Consider the following 22,601-nt stretch of genomic DNA (forward strand, 5'->3'; position numbering starts at 1 on the left):
AACTAGCATTTTAGGTAAGGAAGAGGTAAGTAAGAAGGTAGATCAGAAGATCTACAGAGGTATGATAGGATCTCTTCTCTATCTGACTGCTTCTAGGCCTGGAATTTTATTTAGTGTCTGTTTGTGTGCTAGATTCCAATCAGATCCTAGAGAATCTCACTTAACTGCTATTAAGAGAATTCTTAGGTATCTGAAAGGTACTACTAACGTTGGTTTGTCTTACAGAAGATCTGAAGAATTCAACTTAGTAGGTTATTGTGATGCTGATTACGTTGGAGATAGAGTTGAAAGAAAAAGTACTTCTGGAAGCTGTCAGTTTCTGGGAGGAAATCTGATCTCCTGGTACAGCAAGAAACAAGCCACAATTGCATTGTCTATAACTGAAGTAGAGTATGTAGCTGCTGCTGGATGTAGTACACAGATATTTTGGATGAAAAGTCAGCTAGAAGACTATCAAATATATGAGAGTAACATTCCTATATTTTATGATAATACATCTGCTATTTGTCTTTCTAAAAATCCTATTTTACATTCTAAAGCTAAGCATATAGAGATTAAACATCATTTTATTAGGGACTATATTTAGAAGGGTGTTATTTCTTTAAACTTTGTAGATACAGACCATCAATGGGCTGATATCTTTACAAAACCCCTTGCTGAAGATAGGTTTAAGTTCATTCTGAAGAATATTGGTATGGACTTATGCCCAGAGTGAAGTGAGTGTGAAGCTCTGATATGATTTAGTCTAAAAATTATGTTTTTATGTTTTCTTATTATCAAATGTTCTGATTGTGTTTATTCATAAGGACACTCTGAAATTGTTATCTTTAAGGTTTCATGTGCCTAGTATGACTCAGAACTTCTTTTAAAGCAAAACAGTTGTCCCCAGCTACTCCAAGACGATGACCACATGTTCATCAGAAGGGACAAGCGTGCGTGCAGTTGATGAGACGCCGCCCTAGGTAACTGTGCAAAATCTTTTCAAATCTTACATTACCCCCATTAACGTCTTTCATCATTAATGCATATTCTGTAACCGTTGCATTCAGAACTTCATTGCATTTTATTTTCAAATTCGTGTCTTTATAAACTCATTTCATCTTCACTTTCTCTCTTTTCACTCATTCATCATCCTCGTTGTTTATGCATTTTGCTCTCTATTTCGTCTCTACCAAAACCCTAAACCAAAGAACCCATAATTCTTAACTTCTCCTCATCAATGGCTTCGTTTTCATCAAACCCTTCTGCATCTCAGCAACAACAACAACAGCAACCTGCTTCTTCTCAACAAGAGAAACCAACATTCACAGAACCAACAGGAACTTGTTTGATTCCTTTTGAAGAGTTGGAAGTTCTCTGTGAACTAATGGTAGATTTCAATAATCTTCAAGAACACAACTTCAACATCAAGACGAACATGTTAGTTCAAGGCTGGGCAAACTACTTTAATCGTCTCATAGGACCAGTTTACCCAGATTTAGTAAAGGAATTTTGGATTCATGCTACCCTAACCCCCAAAGCTATCATCTCTTTCGTCTTAGGGCAAGAGATTTCTATAAATGAGAATATAATAAGGAAGTTAATGAATCTCCAATATTTGGGTGGAGTAACTGGCGCTATTCCTGGAAGAACTGACTGGAAAATAGTTTACCCAGAAATATTTACTGCTGGTAAAGGATCACCAAACACCAAGGATGTGAAGCCTCCATACAGAGTTTGGGCAAAGATCACTATAGGCTCAATAAACCATAGAAAAGCATTTGTTTCTGCCACCTACATAAATCAAGATCAACAGTTCCTTCTGTACTGCATTGGGAAGGGTATGAGGATTGATTTACCTCATATTATGTTCCATCATTTGTGGAACCATGTGAAGGACTCAAGAGAGGCAGAAAGAATAAAATACCCCAAGGTCAAGAGGAACACCATTATATGGTTATAAGGTTGTTGTTCATTCATCACCAACTAATGAAGACTTTCATGACAAGAAAACTTTATGAGATTTGAGGTCAAGGCATGGTGGATGCCCAAAGGTTATTTCAAACCACTTTAATGAATTTTGCATATTACAAGGAATAAAAATTCCTTTGACCACTAAGTTGTCATTGATATTTTAGGGTAACGCTAGTGCCAAAATAACTTACTGTTAGAACATAGTTTGGTTCTAATCATATTTGTAGTGTTTTAATGATAACAAGCAAATAAATTTTGTATAAGCAAATGTGGTACTCTAATTATGTGTTTCTGATTTTATAAGATGATTAAGTTCAAGTACCATCAGAACTTAATACGCAAAGATGAACAAATGCAAAAATGCTCAAGACTTAAAGCAACTTCTGATCAAGCACAAAACCGCTGCAAACATACTGATACAGAAGCTAAACAGAAGATCATGTAGTTTGTTTCAAAAAGAAAGATACCGTTAAAGTCATCATCATTAGCAAGGCGGCTGCAACATTCAAAAAGCGCAACTCTCAATGTTGATTAAAGAAGCTATCCACATGCAGCTCATTGGAGAGAACAGAACAAAAAGCAACACGCAAGCATTAAATGTTTTTTTAAAAAATCAAGTTAACGGACAAAAATTCTTGAGATATATATTCATGTTTGTTTGAAACAACAAAAACAACGATAATACACACACAAAGATCACAAGTCTGAAAATTATCAAAGTGTGAAGATCCTGCAAACTCGCTGAAGAAAAAGTTTCATATCCAGATTCTGAGTTCCAAGTTTCTGTACTAAATATTAGTGAAATACCACAGTTGTGATTAACGCTTTATGGAAGCAATTTAAACATTATCATTTGAAGTTACTCTGTAAGAGTTCCTTGAGAGACCAGTTGGGTCATAAGTCTCAAGAAGTCTAGGATTAGTTCAGTCTTAGAAGTTGGTTAGTCACAAACAGGTGGTTTGTGCAGGTCGTTAGTCACCAGCAGTTTGGCTCGTGCACTGTATTGTTAGTCACACTAGAAGGCTGTGTAATTGTAATCAAGTTTTGATTATAGTGGATTAAGTCCTCGTTGAGAGAGGCAAATCACCTGAGGATGGTGGACTGGAGTAGTTTGAGTTGCAAACGAACCAGGATAAAAATAACTGTTTTCTGTTTATCTTTCCTCTAAACGAAAAAGAATCACTTATTCAAGCCCCCCTTTCTAAGTGTTTTCTCAACCTTCAATTGGCTTCAGAGCTCTTGGTTCTGGGTGTAAACACTTAACCGTGTCAGTCAAGATCCAAAAGGAAAACACTATGGCGAATGATTTAAACAACAATGGTTATACAAAACCCCTGTGTTTGATGGAGAAAATTTTGAATATTGGAAAGATAGAATAGAAAGTTTCTTTCTAGGACAAGAACCTTATCTATGGGATATTGTGGTAGATGGCTACAATCATCCTGAAGATGTGGGTGAAAAGATAGCTAGGAAGAACATGACAGATAAATAAAAGAGAGAATTCAAAAGTCATCACAAAGCCAGAACTATTTTGCTAGGTGCTATCTCACATGCAGAATACGAGAAAATCACAAACAGAGATACGACACACGATATATTTGAGCCACTCAAAATGAATCATGAAGGCAATGCTCAAGTCAAAAAGACAAAAGCTTTGGCCTTAATACAGAAGTATGAAGCTTTCAAGATGGAAGATGACGAGACCATTAAAGCCATGTTCTCGAGATTTCAAACTCTGACTGATGGTCTAAGAGTTCTAAACAAAGGATATACTAAAGTTGATCATGTCAAGAAAATAATCAAAAGTCTAACAAGAAGATGGGGGCCAATGGTTAAAGCATTCAAAGTAGCAAAAAATCTAGATGAAGTATCCCTTGAAGAACTCATCGGTGCTCTAAGAAGTCATGAGATTTAGCTTGATGACAATGAGCCTCAAAAGAAAGGTAAGACTATAGCTCTTAAATCTATTAAAAAATTTGAAACTAACGCTTTGCAGGCTAAGGAAGAATTCTTAAACGAATTCGGATTAGAGGAGGAAGATGAGATGTCTCTCCTTTCCAAAAGAGTGAATCAACTCTGTAAGAACAAGCAAAGATGGTTCAGAAACTTCAGAAGACCAGAATACAAAGGAGAATCCTCTGAATACAAAAGAACCAGCATAAAAGGTAACGTATGCTATGAATGCAATGAACCAAGACATTTCAAGAGTGAATGTCCCAGACTGAAAAGAGAAAGGCCTAAGAAGAGGTTTGAAAAGAAGAAAAGTTTGATGGCTACATGGGATGATTCTGAATCATCTGAAGACGAATACAACTCAGAAGATGAATAGCCCAACATAGCGTTCACGGCCACCACCGAAAACAGTTCAGATTCAGAAGCAGAAAAAATGAGGTATTTTCCGAACTTACTAGAGAAGAGCTAGAAGAAAGTCTATCAGAAATTCTAGAGAATCACAATAAATTAAAATTCAAATATAAGAAGCTAAAGAACAACTTAGTAGCTGAAACAGAAAAACTTAAAATTGAGAAGGCTGAGCTTAAAAATAACAATTTGAAACTTATAGAAGATCTGAAAAATAAAAAAAACCTTAATTCAGAAAGTTCTTCAAGTACTAAAGATATTTTGAAAGAATATGATGATGGTTTTCAAAAATTTCTTTCTAAAAGTATAAACAGAAGTAAAATAGCTTCTCTGATTTATGGTGTAAGTAGAAATAATAGAACTGGTATTTGCTATAATACACCCAAAGGAAAGGAACCATATCAACCTATACCGGTTGATGAAATGACAATCACATATAAACCATTGCAAACACAATTTAATCTTGGGCACACTCATGATATCAAACATACATCCTATTTTGATAGTTCTCATGCCAGACCTAAAGTCAAACAGAACTTTAGGTACCCTAACACAAAAGGACCCAAAAAGATATGGGTACCTAAGAAGAAAATGATCTATGTTGCAGATATTCTTAGCAGCAAAGTCAAGACACCAGTCATGGTACTTGGACTCTGGATGCTCGTGGCACATGACAGGAAGAAATTCTATGTTCCAAAGCTTGGAACTTAAATCTGGCGGGGACGTTATATTTGGAGGGAACCAAAAAGGAAAGATTATTGGTTCAGGAACTATCGGTAACGGTAACTCTCCCTCTATAACTAATGTTTTACTAGTAGACAGTTTAGCCCATAACTTGTTATCTATAAGTCAATTAAGTGACAACGGCTATGACATAATTTTTAAGCAAGAATCTTGTAAAGCTGTCAGTCAGAAAGACGGATCAATCCTTTTTACTAGTAAGAGAAGGAACAACATTTATAAAATTGATCTCTCTGAACTTAAAACTCAGAAAGTAACATGTCTTCTCTCTGTTGACGATGAGAAATGGGTTTGGCACAAAATTTTGGGACATGTTAGCTTGAGGAGATTATCTCAGCTTAACAAACTCAATTTGGTAAGAGGCCTCTCAAATCTGAATTTCAACTCAGATGCTCTTTGTGAAGCATGCCAGAAGGGAAAGTTTTCAAAAACCTTTTCAAATCTAAAAATGTTGTTTCCTCATCTAGACCATTAGAACTTCTGCATATTGATTTGTTTGGTCTAGTTAAAAATGCATCAATCAGAGGCAAGAAGTACAGATTGGTCATTGTTGACGACTACAGTAGATGGACATGGGTAAAATTCTTAAAAACATAAAGATGAATCACATACTGTATTCTTTGACTTTTGTAACTAAGTTCAAAATGAAAAAGAACTTAAAATCATAAAATTTAGAAGTGATCATGGAGGAGAATTTGAGAACCATTTCTTCGAAAAGTTCTTTAAAGATAATGGAATCTCTCATAATTTCTCATGTCCTAGGACTCCTCAACAGAATGGGAAGGTAGAACGTAAGAACAGAACATTACATGAAATTGCTAGAATTATGATTAATGAAGCCAATATGGTTAAGCATTTCTGGGAAGAAGCAGTTAATACAACATGTTATATCCAAAATAGAGTCTCCATAAGACCCATTCTTGAAAATACTGTAACACCCTTCTAAACCCTGCGGAAATTAAATAAATAATCAGAGTAAAATATGAAACAAGGGTGCCACAATTCGATTTAAAACACAAAATAACGTACTTCATTGCCATGCATTCACTAAGAAACATTCATCAATAGTTCACAACACCTCATGTAAACACAGCGGAAAATTAATCAAACGGATAGGCACAACATCTTTGATACCATATCATATAAAATAACTCAACACAAACAATTAAAGTTATAAACTTATAAAATCAAAAACTTGCGTTCCCCAGTGTTACAATATCAGAGCATGACACTTGACGCTATACTAAACACACTGACTTATGAGCTGATCCTCACCAAGTCGAAGGCCGCTATCCTCAATCTGAAAATGAAAACATGTAAGGGTGGGTCTCATTCACAATTAATAAATATTATGCATTCATAAGCAACATACCATCATAGCATACCATTCACCCAAATTGCATTATATTCAGATCTTCGTACAATCATCAAGCAACCATACCAACAAGTACACCACCAAAATATAACACTGAAACTTATTCAATCATGTTATATCAATATGCATATGGACCAACTAACACTATGCATGTGGTACCAATAAACCGTGGACTTAATCCACCCGACTGATCTAAACATCACCGAGATACGGCCCTACCGACACAAATTCCACACAATGGGAATTATGTCCACCACTAATCCACACATATGACATACTTAGACATCAACGATCTGATGAAATACATCGTCTCACAAGCTCACCATTATCACCAACAACAAGTATGCCCATGTTCCGCAATCATTCACCATTACATTGTCTTATTCGTAAATCACATATTTGCACAATGTTTCATTCCACCAAAGCAATTAAATTGAGTTTTAGAAATAAAGTCGGCTACTGCCCACACTTCTAGTTTATATTAAAAAACATTTAATTAGCTTTGCAATGCCCAAAATGGCACATAAAAAGAGTACACAGATCACAAGATACACAATTTCGAAGTTAGGAAAATTTCTGCACAGTAGGGTCCGCTCAGCGGCCCACCAGCGATTCGTTACAGAAGCGAACTACGTTGAGACCTCTGCTTAGCGGGCTCAAACAATTTCTAGAAAACAAACAGCATCCGCTTAGCCGACTAGCTCCGCTTAGCGGGCGTGCGATAATGCAGAATTTTCATCTCTGCAACAGACTTGCAATCTCACCCATTCTCCACCCAAAATGCATTCCAAACATCACATAAAGGTGTAAAAACATCGCAGACATTATCACACATCATCAAACACCATGAAAATACATTTTTCCATTCATAATTTCATGCAATATCATCAATTCCCCCAAACTATTTCATTCCCAAACCTAACAATCTCAATCCCAATACAACCAATTGAATCAAATAATATCATATTCAATCATATTACCTATAATCACATAATAGATACTAAAAGGAAGAGTCTCCCCTTACCTTCGATCGGAGTTCTTGAAGGTTCTCTTCTTCCTTTTCTTCTTCTTCTCTTCTCTGCTCTTTCACGTGTTCCTCTTTTTCTCCCAATTGGCTCTTTTAAAAATAAAATAAAATAAACACAACTTAGTAAAAGGCCTAACCAAGTAGCACATTTCTTTTACTAACATCACACCTTAAGCCCAATAGCTCTTATTCCATAATTTTCCAGTTAAATCCAAATTAAAATACCAAAATTTCAAATAATTAATTTAAATCCAAATTAAATTAATAAACGAAAAATATGGGGTGTTACAAAGACCCCCTATGAACTATGGAAGAATAGGAAACCCAACATTTCATATTTTAACCCATTTGGTTGTACTTGTTTTATTCTTAATATTAAAGAATATCTGAATAAGTTTGATTCTAAAGCACAAAAGTGTTTCTACTAGGATACTCTGAACGCTCAAAAGGCTATCGAGTATATAATACAAAAACCTTAATTGTTGAAGAATCAATCAACATCAAATTTGATGATAAGCTTGACCATCAGAAGGCAAAATAGATTGAAAATTTTTTTAGATACAGAAAATTTTTGTTTGTTATTATATAGGGTTTAGGGCTATCGAGTATATATATATATATATATATATATATATATATATATATATATATATATATATATATATATATATATATGTGTGTGTGTGTATGTATAATGTATGAATGAAAAGTCTATTTTGGACTAAATTCTTTGTTTGTTATTATTAACTTTTCTTCTTTCGAAAATTCAATATCAACCACTACATTTTCCCACTTTTCTTCGGTGACTATTCAGTGATCTAGACACTTTGGATTTATATATAGGCGGCTGTTGCGGTCTCAATTTATAAAACGAGGGATTGTATTTTAGAAAATATCAACTCGTAAATATTATTCAACACCATTTTTTCCTTCTATTTTTCTTAAGAAGATGTAAAATTGTAAATACAGTCAAATGTAAAAAATTATTGAAAGTGAAGTGCAGAAAACTTAAACGTAGGAGTTTAAAAATGCCAAAACTTAAATTCTAATAATATTAAATTGTAAAATTGTAAAGATTTTAAATATAAAAACATGAATTATAAATTTAATAATAATTAAAATAATTAGAGAATTGATAATCAATTGTTAGTTATGATTTTTTAAAATGTTAATGAACCCCTTTTACATATTTTCTCCCTCTTGTGATGTAGTTCACACTTTTGAAAATTTGAAATTATTTTTAAATTTAATTTTTTTGGAAATGCAACTTTGGACGCATCTTATATGATTTCATTCTTCGTAATTCAAGCAGTCGCTCAATTTTTATGACAAAATCAATTTGGAATTGCATCTTCGAAAATATTTTTAAGTGCATTTTTAACTATTTTAACGCAACCACCCACTTTAGCAAAAATTTAATTTTGAGATACATCGAAAACATTCTTAAGTCCATATTTAGCTATTTTAACGCAGCCACTGCATTTTTGCCAAAAATTAATTCGGAATTGCATTTTCGCTAACATTCTTGAGTCCATTTTAGCTATTTTAACGCAGCAACCTCATTTTTACCAAAAATTAATTCGGAGATGCATTTTCGAAAACATTCTTGAGTATATTTTTAGCTATTTAAATGTCTGTATTTCGTAAATTATTGGGTGTTTTGGAAGATGCATTTCTGAATATACCGCATTACATTTTTACCCACCCACTTGCGCTTGCCCTTATTTTGTATGAAAATTATGCGTCCGGAGATAAATCTCTAAAAAATTTAGGATATTTTTGACTTTTCTCCAAAGGTTCGGGAGAACATATAAGAGTAGGAAAAGAAATTGCATTTATATGGCTTTTTGACAACTATCAACCTTAGGGTCGACCCGAACATTTCGGAAACTCTGTTCTAATTTAAAAATATAATTTTTCATATAAAAATAATATATTTTTTATGTTTAACATATAAAAAAAATTGAATAATATATATTTTAAAAAAATAATATATTCTTCTATTAAAAATAATGGACTAAGGTATATACAACACTACATTATATTTTATCATAAAAACATCTTAACAATTGAGTTGATCATATATCTTAAAATATTTAATAATAACATTTGTTAAAAGGTCATTATTCAAAAAGCTTATTAAAATAAAGTTAGACTAAAATTAAAAGTGTATATATAAAAGATAAACAAATATTTATTGCCATAACCTCTATTAAAAATACATAACAATTATATGTGGAGTTTGACTAAGACTTTGTTTGTTATAGATTAAAAAAATGATTTAAAAAATGACTTTATAATTTTTTATTTTTCAATTAATTTTTATAATTAAAAGAATAATTATGAGAACTAATTAGTTAAATATTTATTATTAAATAATCTTTAAACTGATGAATCTTCAAAATAATCTTTTTATAAAAAACTATTTAACATTAAATTTAAGTGATATTTTAAATTGCCACTTTGTTGTTGAATTTAATTGTAGATTAACTTGTTATTTTAAAATGGGATAAGCATTTTAAAACAATGAAATTGCCATTTTTTTGGTTGAATTAAAACAATCAAATTGCCAAAACAAAGGCACAAGAATCTAGGACCGAGGACATGACACACACTTTCATTCGCCAAACCTATGGAAATGGCTTCAGTGAGTTTACTGTTGTTGTGATTTTAATGTTGCTGTAACTTTGTGACTTTAGTTAAGAAAATAAATGATAAAATAATCAATGTATATTTTATTGATGTGAAAGAATAAATTGATAACTAAAGTTACCAAAGTTACATTCCTCCAAATTCACTCAAACCTTGTCTGAAACCTATTCTCATTTATTAGGCTATTTGTTAATTTTAGGATATTTGTGAAATATAATATATTTAATACATAAATAAATATATTTCTACTTAAGCCCACATATAATTTTGAGGCCCCAAAATATTTGACACCATGTGCGACGGTCCTTGTTGCAACCCATATGGCCGACCCTGATCTACCTATTTATTATAAATCTTAGACTTTTAGATAAATTCATCACAAAATTTTCAAATGAAGTACACAGGGAATTCTCCCAAAATCAAGAAACTATACTAGATAGTCATGCTCTTCTCTGTCAATAATGGCTAGTTTTCCACCGAAATCTTCTTTTCTTGGCAGCTCATCCATCTTCCTCTTTTCTTTTCTCTTCTCCCCATGGATGCTCGTTATCTATTTCTAGAAACATGCTATAACCCTATCCCTACTACAAATGTGAAGAAAACAAATCAACAAACTGGAAAATCTTTTGCATCTATTGTTTCAAATAATGTTTGTGATATACCACTAAGTCAACTATCAGCCCCTTGCCTTAAAGGTGATAGACTTGCCTTACCATCCCTAAAAATGAATACAACTTGGGGGTTGAAGTCTGCAAACATCAAAAAGTGAGATCAGTTAAAGCCTAGACCTTAAATCAGGGAATCCTTAAATTTTTCCCCTGATCAAAGGACTTTGTTCCTTCTACTCTAAAACAAATTTGGCTCAAGTTTGGATACGAATTCACGGCCTCTCCCAAGAATATTGGAGATCATGCATAATCTTTACTATTGAGAGTAGAGTAGGAACTACTATCTGCATTGATTCAACTTCCAACAAGTCTTCTTTTGAACGATCATTTGGACACTTTATGAGAGTTTTAGTTAACTTGGATTTAACAAAGGAATTCAACTATAAATTTTAGTGGAACGCGTTGGTTTCGTTTTCTTTGTTGACATTGAATATGAAAAGGTTCTTGAGTTTTATTACTTTTGTTCTTGTATTGGTCACTCATTAAACAAATGCAAAAAGGAAGGAACAATCTTAAGGTAAGGATAAATAAAAAGTTCAGAAAACAACTAAGTCCAATTATGCTCTAGTGGGAAAGAAAACATGCACAGATGAGGGAATCAACAATGATTTGGAACCAGTCAATTAAGATAATATGGTGACATGACTAATTATAGTCACAATTGAAGCCAACAAAGCTGATCACATCAATATTATAGATCATGAAGGCATTGTTAAAATCAGGGAAACAAATGGAAGCTCCGAGGTTGAGTGTGTATATGCTACACAAATTGAGGAACAAAGTAGGGGAGCTAAAATTTGTGTAGAATCTGTAAAATAAACAGTTTTCTTTGTCATATATGCATCTACTTGCTATCTGCATAGAAGACAGTTATGGCATAATCTTTGTACTTAAACTCCTAATACACCTTGGTGTTTTATAGATGATTTTAATGCTATCATTAGTAATGATGAGTATAAGGGTAGTCACACCCCTACTAGAACTCCTATGAATGATTTCTTCAATTGGTTTATTACTAATCATTATATTCTTCTTCCTACAATAGGAAATAAGTATACTTGGAATAATGGTAGAAAGGGGAGGCAGTTGAGTGAAGAAAGATTGGATATAGTGGTTTGTAATGTTGACTGGCTTGATTTCTTGCTCCATTGTGGTTTGCAACACCCTTACCAAAATGAAATCTGACCATAATCCCATCTTGATGTCTTGTGATTTTGATGAAGTCCAGATTTATGTCTCAATTAAAATTTCTCAAAATAAGGTCTATAACACCCCAAATTTAGAATTATGATGCTTACATGTTTATTTATGAACATTAGTGATTTATTGTGTTTATTCATGAAATATTGTGATTTGTTGTGGTGATTAGATTGTTGGTGGGAATATAAATTCTTAAGTTGGAATTATTTAGAATAATTAAATAATAGTTTTATGTTATTATTATTATTAATAATAAGGAAAATAAAATAATTGGAAATGTAGATATTTAAGGGGAAATGAGGTAATTGCATGAGAATAAGTGAGGGCATGAGAGGGAAAACATAGAAAGGGTCTAGTGTTGCTAGATAAAAATGGAAGATAGGGAAAATGAGATCATTTTGTTTTGTACGTGAAATTGAGAAGAGGAGAAGAGTGATAGGGCAAGAGAGGCTTAAGGAGAACAATTCATCCTTAGAAGCTTGGGAAGAAAAATTTCTAGGAATAACAAGGTAAGGGTGTGTAATGGTTCCCAACTATGATTGATATGAGGGGAGGGTGGATGTAGGGTTTTAGTTCTTTTGGTTGATATTGGTTTATGATGAACAATTGATGAACATGTGAAATCCTTGATCTTGATGTTGTGTGCATATGTGGTATTTGTGAAATCTTTGATGATGTTGTTGTTGTAAATTAGTTGTTGATTTATGTGTTTCGTGAACTTTAGTTGAATTTGACATGAATGGATGAATTGGTGAATAAAGATGATGGATTGATGTTGTAGTTATGAAGTATTATTGTTTCATGATTCGATGATATGATAGATGAATTTAGGATGTTAAAACAATAGAAAATATGAGTTTTGGTGATGTGATTTCGTGGGACAAGTTACTGGTATGTAAATTGGTGTTTAAATGAATAAAACTGAGTTTTCATGCTAAAACAACAGTATGTGTCAACCTAAACGAGCTATGTGTCAACACGTAGCCTTTAGAAAAGTGATTTTTGGAAAATTTTAATGCATGTGTCGAAACAAGAGTCTCTATGAGTCAACACATAGAAACAAAAGCTACAGGCTTTAAAACGAGAGTACATGTGTCGACCTGTAACATGTATGTGTCGACACATGCACCCAAAATTTGCCTAGAAATGCTATTTTTTCAGCACGATTTTTATCATAACTTTTTAACTGGATATCTAAATGACGAGCTATTTGAAGCATTAGAAAGCTAATACATAGAGTTATAACATGATATAGATAGGTGAATTTTTTTGAGTATTAATCCTATGTCCAATATAGTTTTGAATTTGATTGTATATATGTTTTGTTAATGAGTCATTGTACTATTTTGATAATGTTGTGTTATGATGACTTGTTATGACAATGAAGCTTAATGTTGTTGTTATGGTACTGATGTTGATGATGTTGTTTCTGCATGTTCTAAGTCATGCATCTATATTATCGATACTTTGGTTCTAATTATGACGTGGCCTCGCTCCTATGGTGGTGGTTCGAGTGCGAGTAGCTAATTACTATGATAGGGAATTAGTGAAGCATTACCTACAGTAGAGGTAATGATATTTGTGATGTGATCCGGTTCAAGAGTGAACCAGATCTTATGGTGGGGATCCTGTATCCGTGGTGTTGGAATAGGGAGCAAAATGAACCAATGTGTTCATAAATTGATACCATATGTATTGAGTCAGTGTTGTTGCATAAATATGGCATTGCATAATTTTGTTGATGCTAAGTGATTTGATGATACTTGTATTGGTTACATAATTTATATGTAGGTTTTATTATGGGAGTTGTGCATGAATTATTGTGATGATTGAGGTGTGAGTATATGATGTATTTGATGTTGTTGATTTGTAATTTATAATTCTTGGAAATCTATTCTTTCTTATATATTTTATAATTGATTATGATTACTCACCTCTTCTGTTTGAATATTGCCTCTACGTGGGTAACATGCAGATACTCAGGAGTATCTTCTGTTGAAGTAAGTGGAAGCCAGTTGCAAATACATTTCCTTCGACTTGCCTAACTATGATGTTGTTTATTTTTGGAGACAATTTTTTGAACTATGCTTATTTCATTTCGAGTTATAAGTTTTCGGACTCAAAGTGATTTTTATTTTATAATAAACATTAGGCAATGATGATTCCGCTGCGAAGTTTTTAAATAAAGGTTGAATATTACTTGTGTGTAACCCGTGTTATAGAATAAGATATTTATGTTGCTCTTATGAAGTGTGACATCCTTGTGTGGCTTGTTTTAATTAATTTTCTCGTAAATTATACGTTGGGTTTGAAGGGTGTTACATGGTCCCTTAATGAGGAATGCACTAATATTAACAAATAGTCTTGAATGGCTGGTGTCTGGTTGTCCCATATACATTCTTGACAAGAAATTAGAAATCCTCAAAGCTTATTTACAAATTTAGAATACAATTAACTTTGGTAATGTTAAAACCAAAGTAATAGAAGTTGAAAAAGCTCATAAGGACATTCAATATGAAATTGAGTCCCTTGGTTATAATGATCTTTTATAGGCTAGAGAAATGAAAGCTTAAAATGATCTTGAAGTTTCCCTCAATTTGGAAGAAGAGATTTGGAAAGAGAAATTTAGATTGAATTGACATGTATTTGGTGATAGAAACACTAACTTTTTCCACATTTATGCTAAGATCAGAAGGAAAACTAAATTGATTTCTTCCTTGAACATAAACAATAATGTTGTTACTGACAAAAAAATTCTTGAAAATCATATTGAGCATAATTTTAAAAACATGTTTAATCAAGAGACTATTTTGTAGGACATTGGCATGATAAAAGCTAACATCCCTAAGTTGGTGGATGACCAAACCAACTTCATGCCCACTAATGTTCCTTTTACATAGGAGATTTACTTGATTTTCATGAAGCTCAAAAGTGATTTTGCCCCTGGGGCTGGTGGGTTTAGGGCCTTCTTCTACTAGCATTATTAGAAAATTATTAAAGTTGATGTCATTGATATTGTAACACAATTCTTTTTGTAGGATTGGATTTTCTCTCATTATAATGCTAACACTATTGTCCCTATTACTAAAACTAATGATGCTAAGAGTTTAAATCATTTCAGGCCTATTTCTCTTGCTAACTTCATGCGTAAGATAGTCACTAAGATCATTATTGATAGGCTCCCCACGATTCTCTCATTCTTGATTTCCCTTAAGCAAAAATGGTTTGTTACTGGTAGAAATATTAGAGATAATATATGCCTTACCTATGAAGCTATAAACCTCTTAAACAATAAGAGTTTTGGTGGCAATGGGGCTCTTAAGATAGACATTTATAAATCCTTTGACACCCTCATTTAGCCTTTCATTATTAAAACTATTGATTGCTTTGGGTTCAATAGCAAGTTTTACAAGTGGATTCTTGTAATTCTTCAATCTGCTTTTCTTTCAATAGGTTTAAATGGTAAGCAAGTTGGTTTCTTTAAATTTTCCAATATTGTTAGGCAAGGAGATCCTCTCTCTCTCTCTCTCTCTCTCTCTCTCTCTCCCATTTTCTTGTCTTGTAGAAGAGGTGTTGATTAAAGGGATCTCTAAGTTGGTTTATGAAAACCAAATTAATGTGATTAAGTGTAATACCCTACCAATATGTGTCTAGAATCATATCAGCAGAATATTAATAATTGGTACTGAGTACATACAAAAGTCAGGAATAATAACATAAGATGTATACATTTCGAAATCACTTTGAAGATCGATACAATGAATATATCTACACAATGATAATAATACACAACAGAAGAAAAGATCAGGCACAGTCTTCACGGCATCCGGTCAAAAGCCCTTGATCCAAGTATCTAGCAAAACTCAATCTTGCATGGTACCTGAAAAAATAATAAGATGAATGGGGTGAGATTACTAAATCTCAGTGAGTTCCCCTATCTTATGGGTCCTCTCGACTCTACAGGGTACATATATCAACTACAGATCCATGTCAGATCCTAAGATTTCCTCACTATCCAGTACAAGAAAGCATGTCAACTCGTAGCACCACGATTGAATGTCCACTGACCACCTGATTAGATATTTTGAGAACATATCACATGTTCGAATATTAGGTACATGTTTCCTCTAGAATAGGTCTTCCGGATTTACCTGCCAACCTTCTGTCGGGAGCTACCGTCAAGGTCTGGTCTTCCGGGTTTACCTGCCTATCTACTCTCGAAACAAGACCCCAAATCATACCTTTATAATCTACATGGTAAGTAACTCATATGACTATAGAGAACCATGGAATAGACATTGAATCACATCACACGATTCAACTCCTCCAATATCCCAGGGTCCGAATCTCACATAGAAATTCACCCGTATGGGAGGCGACAAAGGAGAAGGTGCGGTCACATCCCCGGGAGTTCATCCCCGAAGAATATCTCCTGAACCACGGAGCCGACTCATTCCCACGACTAAAGTCCGAGAATGCCTGCAATATATGTGGCACAGGGGCATCCTTGGAATTTCTTCACAAGAAGTAGCCAACATATATGTAACGTGCCTACTCGCAGTTACTATCCTTATGTCCATTCTCTAACCCTTCGTCCATATTTACTACTAATACCATTAGATTTTAGGATTTCAGAAGATGCCGCTTGATAAAAAAAGGAATATCAGGCTAGAATTCGTTCATATCTCTTGATCTAGGTATCATAAAGTTCTCCTTACCATATCCACATCTTGTTAACCGACGTACGCAAGTTGCACCAAGTTATAAGACCTCCTCGTCTCTGGGTTCACATGGTTAGCTTCTCAAGCTATAAGACCTCAACATCTTTGGTGTATGTGGATAACTTTTATTTCCATCACCATTCATCCTATGATGTCTACAACCTAGTTGAAGGAACACTTGGGCACAACGGCCTTTATAAGGATTAGCACATTAATTCTCTAAGTATTTCCTCTTATTAATCATGGTACAAGAACATTCACATGGATTTTATTAATAATTAAGAGTATGCTAAAGTTGTGGAAGGTTAATAATCTCATAGACCTTTCCGTTAGCTTTCCAATGCCTCCGACGACGCCCAATTCTGAGTTACGGAACTCAAGTTATGCTATTTTCAAATCTGTTTTTCAATGCAGTCTCAGGAAATCGATTTCCAGTATAGGGGAATCGACTTCCAGCACGCAGAAAGCTCAGAAACCCCATTTTCATGACAGAAATCGATTTCCAGCATAGGGGAATCGATTTCCTGCAGCATAGGCTTAAAAGTACCTATTTTTCTGCATAAGAACCAATCCCTAAAGTGTCCCAACTCATCCTTAAGTTCCCAAACAATCCAAATCAGAATTCCATCATATTTTAACAGTCCATATCATACAATTGCATCAAAAGAACATATATTTAACCGATTAAATCCACATGCAAGGTATTGATCACTATCTAAACCCTTAATCATGCATAATCCCAATTCATACCCCAAGTTTTAACTATGGAACTCACCTTATCCTATGAAGATCCTGAGTTGTAGAGGTTAAAAGGATGATGATGTTGCTCTCAAGGTTCTCCTTTGATCAAAACTCTACCTCCAATGTTGTCAAACCCGCATGCATGTCTTCCTTAAAAATCAGCATCAGACCCTCTACTTCAAACGTGTTTTTCTCCATGATAAAGAACATGCAAGAGGAGATCCATATATGCAAATTGTAGAGAAATTCGTAAGCTTTCCAACAAGATCGGAATCAACTCAATCGGAGTTACGAGTGAAGAGTTATTACCTTTTTAGTGAGGGATGTACCATGGTTGCGAAAATGGAGATAATGATCAAGACTTCTTCCTTCTCTCTCTTGCTCCCAAGTCCTTCCTCTCTACTACCCAATTCTGAAATTATGCAGCCAAACAAACCTTTATTAAAGATATCTTTCTCTCTTGGACCAACATGCCCTTTAACTAAACCATATTTACCAATATGCCACATGGTTCATTTCCAACTAAATCCATTTGATTCTAACTACTCCACTAACTCCTCTTATAAGCAATTCTTAGATTAATATGGAATAGGACCAAACGTGCATTCTAATTACCAATTAGCCAATTAAATGATAATTACCAGTGTCGGAGAATCGGAGTATTACATTCTCCCCCCCTTAAATAGAATTCGTCCTCGAATTCTTTCCGATCACCATGACAACAACATCCTGGCATCTCCATTCAACGAGGGAATGAAATACCTTTACATTCCTCCTTAAGATAACTTTATGACTCTGCCTGAGTTTTATTTCATCCAAGAAACACAATCTGCTAATAAACTTGTGCTCTATCATCCCTGGTTGAAAAACTTAGATCTCACATAACACATCTCTTTCGAGGTCCCCAACCTCTACTCATCATACTGAGCCCGTAGCCTTGGAACTGATGGCTATTCATTCCTAGTTGGGTATCCATCGTACCTCATATCTACCGAACTCATACTTACTTAACATAAGCCACAGACTCTCCCTTATTTCCCTTGGTTTCCAGAAACACTGTCATCCCAAGAAATCTTGCTACAATTTTCCTTCAATGACGATATTCAAGACCCTCTTCAATACGGATCCTTCATTTAGTCTCAGTCCACCTCACTTCCACTACAAACAATAAGGGAGTAGAATCCCACAACTACAACCTTGATATCCGTCAATTTCCCATAAAGCTCCACTGACAAAAAGGGTGAACTCTAACAGCGGTCCTACAACCATCATCCAAGTGTTCACACACACTCATAAGTGCACCAGACATATCCACGACGAATCTTCGTCAAGTAAAATCCTTCACTTGACTTCATCATTCTAATGGTCACGATACTCACAAGTTTGATCGTCGACCAGGGGAACATCTGATCACATATCAATCATGAAGCCTCCTCTAAGCCGGTTCATCAACATTACCTCTCAATATTATGGCGGATCATTGTGAGATAGGAACAAACCAAAACATTACTCTAGTGAGTTCTCTTAGGAAGATATTTCTATTCCAACACAAAATCCTACAAGTAGTTCATCCATACCCACTACATAATCATCTGGTTCTGCCTATCCGTTGCGCTACTCTAATCTCCATCGATCACACACTTCTTCGAATCCTCTTTATTACACTACAATTAGTCTCTTAGTAGCAACAGTTCCTCCTCGGCACTCGTCCAAATACAACACGCACCAGAATCTTAAACACACATCGCCCACTACTCCTTGAGGTTGAGTGATCCCAAAAATCAAGTCACCAAATCTTCCATTATTCTGGATTAGGTCTACTTGAACACAACTTGGTCCACATACTTCGGTTCAAGAAATCCCAAAGCAAAATGCTTTCTCTGAGTATGAGTTTGCCTTATCCTACCAACTTCCACATCTTACAACTGCCACAGTAAATCTTCCTAACCATACGACTTCATTCCGTTGGTGTGACAATACTTCTACTAACTCACGCGAAAATAATTATGTAATAATCTCTTCTCGATCACACTTTAATCACGTAGTCGTCTAATGCCTCTTCGTCTCTAAAGCTGACACAGAGCTTACTTCTTCGGTTGCGTTATCCCAATGCAACATTTCTAACTGCAAAGGTTTAGTCACAAAACAAGAGATCATACTCTATGCCTCAGACATCTCCCTTTGAAATTCCACGACACTCCCAAAACCAATGTGCCTCTACTTTTCCAAGTCCGACATTGCCTACGTTACTGAGGATCTACCAATACTCCTCTAGGTATATCTTACATCGAGCTAATCCAAGATACAATCCATCCACTCCGACACTGTTCACCAATGTTAGAGATTAGTCACACATTGTGCTATTCAGGATATATTGTTCACACATATCTCAAATCTCGGACACTCACGCGCATAGGTTCACCAATCTGACAGACTAAGAAACATCCATGATGTAGAAACCTAAAATTCTCACGTGACCACGACCACCCAAGGTCTCCTCATAAGCGTAGCGTTAGAATCTAATTCATCTCATTGTCACCCGCTCACATAATCCTGAATCATTGAGCACGACATATGGATCCTTATCCCACCTACCTTATGAGAGTTTCGAGTTTGTTTCTCACGAGTGCCAAATGAGGATCCTACCTCAAGTTTTAGATCAACACTGCCCCATATCTATCGGAACAGATGACTCACACATCTCGTGTACGACAACGATATTGTGGCGTCATACCTATCTGATAGTACTAACATGGTGGTCCAACTCCGAGGCCATGCATTCAAGTAACTTACCGAGTAGCGTATACCGATCTCCACTCGTCTCCTATCGCCACGGCCAACAATAGCTGGACAGGTCTCCCACTAGGGTAATTGCTCCTCGAGTCCTTCTAGTCGCACTTGTCGTCCTCGGTTTTTTCTCGTGAGATACGAACTGACTCTTCTTTTATTTTTGAGTTTTGAAAATCAGAGAGTCGCCACCGACTTTTATTTTATCCAATTAAGGAAAGGTTTATAAAATAAACAGAAAAAGACCTTTAAGAGATTTTGGGTTCGGGGGTAGGTTGTACAAAGGGAAGGTATTAGCACCCCTTTGTATCCATGGTTATCCATGGGCTCTTAATTGCTTAGCTCACTTGTTTGAATCATTTGTCTTGCTTTGAAATGCTTGTATGTGGTCTTAAAATACCTTTGTAAATTAACTTTGTAATGATCCTTGTGCGGATATATACAAAGTGTTTTATCTTTCGAAAGATGTTTTCAAAAAAGATCTTTAACTTCGTAATGATCCTTGTTTGGATATATACAAAATGTTGTCTTTTTTTAAAGTTTTGTTTTGAAAAACACAGTGATATGTGAAACATTTGTTATTTTGTTTGATTTGAGCAAGAAATTAGAAGATCTACCCTAAATTTATAAGGTCCTTTCCTATTTTCTTTTAGAAAATTTTCTTTGACTGGATACAGAAAGAAATTATTTGAATTGTATTTGAAACAGTAGAAATGGTTTAGAAAAGAGTAAGAGAGGGATTACCCTAAGAGGTGCAAGTGTGATCGTGTTCTGATTCAGATATTTTTGTCTTTTGAATTTAGTGATCTAACGCTTCAGTTATTATCTTTGACATACACGCAGTTTTATATGTACAGAAATTAAAGTGCGGGAATTTAAAATGCGGAAAATAAATCTACGCTATTACATCAATTGTGCGAGAAATGTAAACTACGCTATTTACATGATTTTGACAACCAATACACTTATCTATGAATTTAAATTGCAATAAGATAAAGGGAAGTATTTTTGGATTTTTTAGATGGTTGATTTTAATTAAACTTAATGCATAATTAATTTAATTAAAAAGCTAAGAATTAGAAATAAAATTTAAACCTAAAAAGGTTAAGTCTAAAATATGTCCAACTTATGTGTCAACTAATAAAATTAATTTTTTGGGATTTTTGAAATTGTTTTGGAGATTATTAAGTTAATTAACATATAATTACAAATAATTATACACATAATTAAACTTAAAAATAAAAAAAACTCTAAATATGTACAAAATTAGTTTATAATATATAAACTTAATTTAAATACAAAGAAAATATTTTTTTGATTTTTTTGATAGGTTGAAATAATTAAAAAGCAAATATATAAATATATACTAATTAATTAAACAAAATATTTTAATTATTAAGAAAAATAAAATATTTTTAGGTCGCAAAATAATATATTATTTTATCAACCTAAAAATATTTTTATTATAATTTTTTGATTTTTAAAACTATTTTTAAATAATTTTGCAAAGAAAACTAAATAAAATAGAAAATATATTAAATCTTTGATCCTGTGTGTTTGATCTATGAGGGAGTATGGTGTTCAGGTGTTTATGAGCGTTAGATGATGATATAGGTTGATCTTGTGGCTCAGATTGGAGAGGTACATGGTGTGCGTAGATAGAAGTGCATCACTGGATCAGTCAGCATTCAAAAGTTCCAGGTGGGACCCACACGAGCTGACCAGCGAATGAAAAGAAGAGGAAATGCCACGCAAGCGGTCAACAAGTCCTCTTTACTATTCATCATCTTCTTCAATGGTACCTGCGGATTTTGCTACGCACTTTCCTGCAGTTTTACCTGCGGATTTCCACCTTCGAATTTCTGGATTTTTGAAACCTACAAAAAACACGTGAAACAAAAACAACAACGACCCAGATTTACTAAACAAGACCTCCTAAATCCAATAGTGATGTTAGTTTTTTCATTTGGCCATGTTAAGTATGAAAACGAAAAGGTTGAAGCTTTGAGCTTCAACCATGGCACACCATGACTCAAGGCTTTAAGCTCACATGTGATACGTTGAATCTACTCCATATGATCTCAAAAAGATAACAAAGGCATTAGCTTTCATTTAAACACGGTTATCATGAAGATATTAAAAGTTGATAATATGCATGAATATGTTACTCTTGAAACACGAGTTCTATGAGTATATATCCATGAGTAATGATTCCAACTTACTATATTAGGTCCCAGGAGATGATTAGAATGATTAGTTTGTATTGATAATGGTTGGAAACTAGAAAACGAAAATTACAAAGTTTTGAGATTTTTTTGAGAATTTTGTGAATTTCTTAGCTATTCCTTTGATGTATTTTCGTGTGTGTGTCTACT

At 34.1% G+C, this 22,601-nt stretch overlaps 1 protein-coding gene across 1 annotated transcript; it reads left to right on the plus strand.

Moving 5' to 3' along the window:
• Positions 1-10,644: 10,644 nt before the first annotated feature.
• LOC131604764 (uncharacterized) lies at positions 10,645-15,336 on the plus strand. Its single transcript, XM_058877187.1, has 5 exons — positions 10,645-10,804; positions 11,433-11,558; positions 11,700-11,890; positions 12,809-12,868; positions 15,016-15,336. The coding sequence occupies exons 1-5, from the start codon at positions 10,645-10,647 to the stop codon at positions 15,334-15,336; spliced, it is 858 nt and encodes a 285-aa protein (XP_058733170.1).
• Positions 15,337-22,601: the final 7,265 nt, after the last annotated feature.

This window comes from Vicia villosa, linkage group LG5 (genome assembly GCF_029867415.1).
Source record: "Vicia villosa cultivar HV-30 ecotype Madison, WI linkage group LG5, Vvil1.0, whole genome shotgun sequence".
In the NCBI taxonomy this organism is placed as follows: Eukaryota; Viridiplantae; Streptophyta; class Magnoliopsida; order Fabales; family Fabaceae; genus Vicia; species Vicia villosa.